The sequence below is a fragment of the Propithecus coquereli genome, unplaced genomic scaffold (assembly GCF_000956105.1).
Source record: "Propithecus coquereli isolate 6110/MARCELLA unplaced genomic scaffold, Pcoq_1.0 Scaffold47, whole genome shotgun sequence".
Taxonomy (NCBI): domain Eukaryota; kingdom Metazoa; phylum Chordata; class Mammalia; order Primates; family Indriidae; genus Propithecus; species Propithecus coquereli.
The window spans coordinates 5,779,377-5,788,254 of NW_012150507.1; the positions used below are offsets into that span (position 1 = coordinate 5,779,377).

An 8,878-nucleotide genomic window follows, 5' to 3' on the forward strand; every position below is an offset into this window, starting at 1 on the left:
AAATATTATACTACATATATCAATAATTTACTTGGGAGCACAAAGATGCATATGATTACTTCTGTCTGGTGGTGTGAAAGCAGTTAGGGAAATATTAAGAGATGCTGTTTTAGTTGAGCCTTGAAGTTACAGGCTGGCCAGGTAAGGGTTAGAGGGATGAGCAAAGTAATGGAACCATAAAACAATAAACGTTTTAAAGAATGACAGGGCTCAAGTATATAGCTGGGAGAATAAATAAAGTAAAAAGGTACATTGTGGCAGAATGCAAAAAATCTTGAATGCAATGCGAAAAGATTTAGACTTGTTACTAATGTCAGTAGGTTTGGAATCACTAAAGGTTTTTATCAGAAAACTTATGTTTACATCTGTGTTGCAGAAAGGTAACTCTGGCAGTTTGGAGATGGACTGGAGAGAAATGAGATTGAGGCAAAGTACGTATCTGTAATTATAAAATGCTATCCATGTAAGTTATCATAACTGTTATTAATAGTACTTTTTCAAGGCAACTTATGGGTGTAACTTCACTGCCATCTCACGTAGTTTGCCAGAAGGCAAACTAACAAATTTTTACAATTATATATTCCTTGACATTTTATTATTTATTAATTACACCCTGATCACTTTCCCTTCATTTTACCTTTCTCTTCTTCAGTAGTAGCGGCTGTAGATTTTTCAAATAAATTAAAGTTCAAAACACTTTCTCCTTCTGTGGCTACAGAAGGCTTTTTCCTTTCATTTTGTTGATGTGTAATTTTCAGGGCTGGATTGAATACTGGATGGTCTTCTAAAGTTTCCATTTCTATCAAGAAAATAGATGAAGTTTAGTTTCAGATATTTGTTTTTTATGCCTTTTTATTGTACAAAATGGTTCAAAAACAGTTAGCATTCCTTCTTTTTCCTTGTAACCAATTATTTAGTAATTCCTATAAGGAATCTGCACTAGAAGTCAGAGGCAATTTATTAACTTTGACAACATATACTAAAACTTTAAAATAAACTGTGTAATAGATGTAGTAAGCCTAGAAAAACATCTTCATTAGAAATAAATACTCATGGAATTGTATTCACCTTTCTTTCTTGAATGGAGATGGTATTTTGTGGTATTAATTAGGGGCTGGCAAATTGCTGGCCAAATCTAGTCCACTGCCTGTTTCTGATGGCTTACAAGATAGAATGGTTTTTATATTTTCAAATGGTTGAAAAAATAAAAAGAATATTTGGAGAGATGTAAAAATTCATAGTTCAGTGTCCATAAATAATGTTTGATTAGACCACAGCCATTTGTTTTGTATGGTCTATGGCTGCTTTTATGCAGCAGAGTTGAAGAGTTTTGATAGAGGCTCTATGGGCCATGAAGTCTGTAATATTTACTATTTAGCCAGTTACAGAAAAAGTTTGCCAATCTCAGGTATAAACTGTTAGAAAAGAGCAGACATATTAAAAAGAGGCATCATCTATTCTAGGAAAATCAACAAACACAGGACAATTACATTTATACATCTAAGAATTTGAAAGCATTTACCTCTTTGAAATTTCCTTATTTTTTCTTGAGCCTCTTTTTGGCCTTGCTTGTTTTTTTCTAGTTTAAAGGTAGCTGCTTGCTCCTTTGCATCCACAAGTTTTGCTGCAAGGTGCAAATACCTTTCGTTCTGATCCAAATGAAACCACAAGGAAGAAATGAAAAGGAGTGCAAGATTATCTATGGTCAATACAGTATATCAAAACCTGTGATCTAGCAGATCTAATTTTAGGAATTTTTAATAGAGAAATAAAACAAATGCACAGATTTGCAGGTACACAGATGTTTACTGAAGCACTGACTATAAAAGAAAAACTGGAAACCATATGCGGTACATCTTTATAAAGAAAACTTCAATCATTCGAAAATAAAATGAGGAAGCAAAAGAAAGAGAGTAATCCACAGGGAGAAATATTCTTGACACGTTAATAAAATAAAGGAAACTGCAGAATAAAATGTATGCGCTCATTTTTGTAAAAATTGTTTTACAAGTATGTGTAAAGGATAGTACATGTAATAATACTCATCTGAAAGTTACCTTCACATAATCTCTATCTTATGGAAGATAGTCAGGGACACTAAAAAAATGGCTTATAAAGAAAATGGATGTCACAAAACTCAGGGACATGACTCAGATGGGCAAAAACTAGAGAGAGTTTAAATTTAAACTCAAATTACTGTTTTCTCCCTAGGCTAATATTAGTGACAGCAAATTAGAAGCACAAAATCATGGGGTGAAGAAGATGATGGCATATGTGGTGCTGCTATGAACAGAACTGTTAAGAGGAAGGGAAAAGTGACAATTAAGCAAGAACAAGCAGCTGAATTCTGGGACCATTTTGCGTAGAAGCAAATATCAACACAGTATAACAGACAGGAGGGTTAGCTATCTCCAAGACTTTACCCTAATCATATTTATCTTTCCATCTTTCCTGTACTTAGCACTGGTATCACCATCTTTCCACTTAATGCATCTTTTGTCACCTTTGACTCCTTAATTTCTTCCACCCCACAAAATTTACCACCCTAACCATTTTTAAGTGTACAATTTAGTGGTATTCAATACATTCATATGTGGTACAACCATCACCACCATCTATCTCCAGAACTCTATCTGGCAAAACTGAAACTCTCTACCCATTAAACAGTAAATCTCCATCCCCCCTCCCATGTGACTTATGGGTCACATGGTAAGTATATGTTTAACTTTATGAGAAAGGACCAGTTTTCCAAAGTGGTTGTACCATTTTACACTCCCGTTAGCAATATATGAGTGTTGCAGTTGCTCCACATTCTCCCCAACACTCAGTATTACTGATCTTTTTAACTTTAGCCATTTAGATGGATATATAGTAGTATCTCATTTTAGTTTTCATTTCTCTAATGTCTAGTGATGTTTAACATATTTTCACATGTTTATTGGCCATCCATATACCTACTTTTGTGAAATGTCTGTTTCTTAAAAGTTCTTTATATTATTGTGGATTATCTGTTCTTGGTCAGATATATTTATTGCAACATTCTTTCCTATAACTTCTTTTTTCACTTAACAGTTTATTTTCTGCCTTATATTTTTATCTTACCTTATGATGTCTGTTTTCTCTCTACACCGTGAATATAACTTCTTTAGTAAAAGAATGTGCTTTATCCTTTTTATTACTGAAAGAATTTAGCATATTCCTCACACATAACAATCATTTAAAAATAATTGATGATTATGTCGCTAAACATAGAAGAAATATAATTAACATTTATTAAGCAGTTATTTTGTGCCAAGTTTTTACCTAAGTGTCATTTTGTTTAATCTTCACATCAAACCCAGAGCTATTTCTCCGATTAAAAAATCAGGAAACTAATGCTCTGAAAAGTTAAATATATCTTGCCTAGGAATATCCAGCTAGAAGCTTAATACAAATTTCTACTCACGGGGTCAAATTTTTCCTCCTCTTCTAAGCTTTTAGAGTTTTCACTCTTTTCTTCTTCATTTTGTTGTTCAGCATATCGCAAAATCCATTCTTTCATATTTACTTCTATATTTTTTTCTTCCTTTTTTGGCTACAAAGAGAAAACAAATGTTTGAAAAACCAAAGTTAAAAAAAAGGTATCAAAGCTATCTTATCACTGCATTTACAATTTCTTTTTTTTTTTTTTTGAGACAGAGTCTCACTTTGTTGCCTGGGCTAGAGTGAGTGCCATGGCGTCAGCCTAGCTCACAGCAACCTCAAACTCCTGGGCTCAAGCAATCCTTCTGCCTTGGCCTCCCGAGTAGCTGGGACTACAGGCATGCACCACCATGCCCTGCTAATCTTTTCTCTCTCTATATATTTTTAGTTGTCCAGATCATTTCTTTCTATTTTTTAGTAGAGACGGGGTCTCGCTCTTGCTCAGGCTGGTCTCGAACTCCTGACCTTGGGCAATCCACCCGCCTCAGCCTCCCAGAGTGCTAGGATTACAGGCGTGAGCCACCGCGCCCGGCCTCATTTACAATTTCTTCACACTCAAAAATAGCAGACATATAAACCTCAAAAATCATGCTCTATTGTACAGGGAGGGACAAATGAATTGAACTCAACGTTACTTAAAAAAGTCTACACTTGCAGAATCCAAAGAATATGTTTACATAAAGGGGTAAAAAAGAATGAAAGGAGAACTGTTAAAAACTAGTGTTATTCCTTAGAAACAGTGGTTTTATAAGGATGATGCTTCCACAGATGCTTTATAACATGTAAAATATTTAAGTATAATGCCCCAATGAACTACACCTCCCACTATTCATGTCCTTCTGTAATTCCCTTCCACAGACTTTGGCCTTGGCCATGTGACTTGCTTCAATCCATGAGACATTAGTAAGAGTGATAAAGCAGGGGCCTGATAAGAATTTCTACTCTGGGGCTTATTATCTTGAAATACTTGCTCTTGGAAGCCAGATGCCATGTAACAAGTCCGACCACCCTGAGACCACCGTATGTGAAAAAACCCAAGCTAGTCATGTGGAAAGACCATGTAGAGAAAGGGATGCCTGGCTGGCTTCCAGCTGAGGCATTAGTCATGTGCATAAAGAAGCCATTTGGATATTCCAGCCCTAGCAGATACCTCCTGGAACAGAATTGCCTAGCTGTGCCGAGCCCAGAATGCAGAATCATGAGAAATAAATAGTTCGCTTAAGCCACTACATTTTGGGGTGGTTTGTTATGTAACAATTGATAACTGAAACAGATAGTAATAGAAAAATCTGGCAAAACAGTTATTTTTAAGAAGTAAAAATGTTATAGAAATCTAATCTTTATACTCTTATGAACTATTATACATGCTTCACTCTGATTTTATAGAACTTTAAATGCTTAATTCTTAAATTACCTTAATCTTAGGGTCTTCTTCCTGTTTTTTGGTTTTAAGTTGCAATGGAGGTGAAACAGTGGCTTGTATTTGAGGAGACTGGAATTTTGGCCTACTTTTAGATTGCTGCTCTTCAAACTCCTGACTGAATCCTTCAGGAAGTGCATCTTAAAATAACAGAAACTGTGTTGAAAATAAACATGCATATAATCCATAAAAACAAACAAACATTTGTTAAGCATATACATAAACCCAGCCTAGTCTTAAAGCACCTAATTTTCCTCTATGCCCTCCTCTCCCCAAAATAGAAATCCTGTGATATTCCTGGTTTTATCTGTTAAATTAGAAGTGGGTACACTCATTGATGATAGCTAGCCCACTTGTATTTGGCCACTGATTTCACGCTCAATATGTTAAGCTCCTAAATTTTCATAGGAGGATCTTAAGTCTTCCCACCCTTTAGTTGTCTGTCACAGTATGTGGCAGTATCATTAATCAGTGACACAAGCTATAAGCACTCCAGATTCCTGCCAAAGATTGCAACCATGACCCTCTGCTTAATGAAATATTTATCCAAGAATAGCCCTAATTTCTACCAAAAACCAGGAGACACAGCCTAATATGTTACTGATAGGCAAACTTCGAGAATCTGTTGTACTAAGTACACTGTAAAATGAAAGCAACACATACAAAAATTTCCTTCATAGACCACAATCTTAAAGGAGAATATACTGAAAAGAATAGAAAAAGGTAAGAACATTTTAGAAGTAAATAATTACAACAGTGAAAAAACTTAAGTACAAGCCAAAAGGTTGATATAAAAACTAGTTCAAAAGATTTTAGAAACTGAAAAAATTTAATGATGGTTACCATCTGAAAGGTTTAAACAGAGCCAATCCAAGGCAGAATGAAGATCACCTCCATGTAAGAGTGTATTGGTCATTGCATCTTCAATGTCCTTAGTCTTAAATGAAAATGCTTGCAAAGCCATATATAAATCCTATGAAAGCAAAATGTAAGAAAATCATATTTGTCAATTTTCTCTTCTTTCATAACTAATTTTATTTTCTCATTCATTTTAAGCCAGAAATTCTTGACACAGATTCTAATTTCAAAAATATCTTTTTTTTCCCAGTTAGAAGTTAAATGTGTTCATTGAATTGAGAATTTGGAAGGTACAGATATATCTTAAAAAAAAAAAGAGCAGGAGAAATTGTTCATATTCTCACTATCCAAAGACACTATTTGTAATGTAGTATGTTCCTTTTCAGTCATTTTTCTATGATTTTATAAAAAGAAATTTCACGTAACATTATAACATAAATATCTTCCCAAGTTATTAGGAAATTTCATCATCATTTTGAAGTTACATACATATTCCATTGGGCAGGCCTATTATAATTATACATTTTCCTATGGCTGAAAATTTAGGATATTTTCTTTTATTACAAGCAGCGCTTCAACAAACATCTTTATACATAAAGACAAAGCATTTTTTTTTTTTTAGGTTGTGAGGAGGGGTATTCAGTTGCCTTGTTTTTTTATTTTTATTTTTTGTTGAGACAGAGTCTCACTCTGTTGTCCTGAGTAGAGCGCAGTGGCGTCACTGTAGCTCACTGTAACCTCCAACTCCTGGGCTCTAAGCGATCCTTCTGCCTCACAGCCTCCTGGGTAGCTGGGACTATAAACGCTGCAATGCCTGGCTGGGTTTTTGTTTCCTTTTTTTTGGTAGACACGGGGTCTCACTCTTGCTCAGGCTAGTCTGGAACTCCTGAGCTCAAATAATCCTCCTGCCTCGGCCTCCCAGAGTGCTAGGATTACTGGCATGAGCCACAGCGCCCTGCCAAGATAAAGCATTTTAATGTACTTTCTAAAGCATGATCTTTAGAGTTGGGCAGAATTGGGTTCAAATCCAAACTGTTTATGACTTACTAATTAATAACCTTAGGCTATAACTTATTGTCATCTTTCCAAGCCTTAATTCTTTCACTTAAATGGGGCCAAATACATTTACCTTGCAGGATTGCTATGTCAGAGATAATGTAAGCAAAGTGCCCGGGACAGAGTCTAATATAGTAGGTACTCAATAATATAATTTTGGAAATATAACTTGGTTTTCATATCACCATTTTAATCTGTACACCTGTATCTGGCACGATTCCTTCTCTATTCTTGAAGATGGAAATGGCCTACAGAAAATCTCAACGGAAGTTGAAAAAGTCATTTTTGGCTTACATGTGGAACTGTCTTAAAAATGCTCCAGTATAATCAAGGAACTTTTAAAAAGTCTGCAAAATACCTGCAATTTTTTGGCAGTAAGTCTTCCAGAAATCACTCCCTTGTCATTATTTTGCTTTTTATGCTCATTGATCACTCCAATAATTCTTTGCTCGAGTTTGTTATTAATTACCACCTGTTGAAGCCAAAAAGGTCATTATCAATTAGAAGCCAAACTATTAAAAAACCAGAAGCAAACCATAGAATTTTCTATATTTCTGCCAACCAAGCCCAAAATTTCAGCTAAAATCAGACACAGTAATTATCATTTTTTGGACTACCATTCATTTGACCATATTTCTATCACATATTTAAGAAAAAATGGGATATGGAAAAAGTGGCAAGATAACATATGGCAAGAAAAAAATCCTTTCATGAAGCCTCTCAAGGCCAATGTCGAGACATTGTCCTTGGACTATCCCTGGGTTGTGATCACAAAGATTCCTAAGTCCTATCCTAAACATACTGAACCAGAAATTCTTAGGGATGGAGGCTAGATGTCTGCCTTAATGTAAACCAACCCAAGCACACAGCTGGAAAGAATGAATGCTACACTAAAAAAGGGGTTAATCAAGTGAAATTTAAAACTAAATATATAGTAATAATAGGTCATACAAATTCAGCTTTCAGAGTTTGATTCCTATTTTTTTCTTAATGGCCACTTTATCTTCTGTTCTTCATTACTTTTAACTTAAGAATACACAAGCATCTACCTACAAAAATACCTTTCTTTTATTACTTCTTAACTGAATGCCTACTGTGAACTAAGCACAAAAATATACTTCAGGAATTCAGTCTAGCCCAGGAAACATATATAAAGAGACAAATTATAACCCAGTATCAAACCATGCTTAGAAGTTTGGATCTTAACCAGACCTTCCCTAATTTCTTACAGGCTCTCAACATATGTGTATGACTTACTTCTATTTAGTAGAGATAAGCTCTCAGTGCTATTTATAAAAATTTTAAATGCTCCATTGTTTACTTTCTTTTATTTAAGTATACATCTTTTTTTTTTTTTGGAAAAAGGGGAACACTTTTTGAAATGATTCAAAACCTTGGTTACTTACTTTCAAAATAGATTTATCCAGATTTGCAGGGCCACCAGAATCATTTGTAGAATTAAAACTATAAATTTTGGGACCTGTATATAACAGACAACAAATAGTCAAGGCAATTTAATAATACCCACTGTGCTATTTTAATTTTCCTCTAAAGATTGCTAAATATTAAATAGTTGATTTCAGTTTTTCCCCTCATACTTCACCAAATAACTCCATCTAGTAATACCTCCTCTAAATTGTCAACATTTTTCCAATTAGCATTTCTGTAGGTTAACCAGTTTCTGCAAATGCCTATATATCTTTTGGGTTAAATTTATCTTCATCTTCATATTTTTTAACCAGATACTTTTCTTCCTGGCACTTAGCTGAGGCAAGACTTCAGAGGAATCAGGGAATCCTGCTGCCACATTCAATGGGTGGCAATCAAGGTCCCTAACAGTGGATGTGTTTTCATTTTAATCAATATCCTGAGGAACTAAAGCAATAATGAAATCTTACCAAACTTATCACCAATTAAATCAGTTAGCCCCTATCATTTTCAAATTCTTCCTGAAACATGTTTATATACAATTTTTAACCAGCATGAATAAAATCTCCAGAATTTGGAATGTACTTTTAATAATTTTTGAAGGAAATCCTTCTAAAATGTATTTATACTTCCTGCCATAGTATAGAGTATAAT

General features: G+C 34.5%; 1 protein-coding gene across 1 annotated transcript in view; it reads right to left on the reverse strand.

Annotated features, from left to right (window-relative positions):
* DHX29 (DEAH (Asp-Glu-Ala-His) box polypeptide 29) overlaps nucleotides 1-8,878 on the reverse strand; it is a 52,344-nt gene that overhangs the window by 34,832 nt on the left and 8,634 nt on the right. The window contains exons 2-8 of the mRNA XM_012655265.1: nucleotides 8,203-8,276; nucleotides 7,155-7,268; nucleotides 5,726-5,855; nucleotides 4,877-5,022; nucleotides 3,446-3,574; nucleotides 1,523-1,649; nucleotides 638-799 (exon numbers count right to left, since the gene is read on the reverse strand). Coding sequence (XP_012510719.1) covers nucleotides 638-799; nucleotides 1,523-1,649; nucleotides 3,446-3,574; nucleotides 4,877-5,022; nucleotides 5,726-5,855; nucleotides 7,155-7,268; nucleotides 8,203-8,276 — 882 coding nt within the window. The remainder of the gene's footprint in view (nucleotides 1-637; nucleotides 800-1,522; nucleotides 1,650-3,445; nucleotides 3,575-4,876; nucleotides 5,023-5,725; nucleotides 5,856-7,154; nucleotides 7,269-8,202; nucleotides 8,277-8,878) is intronic.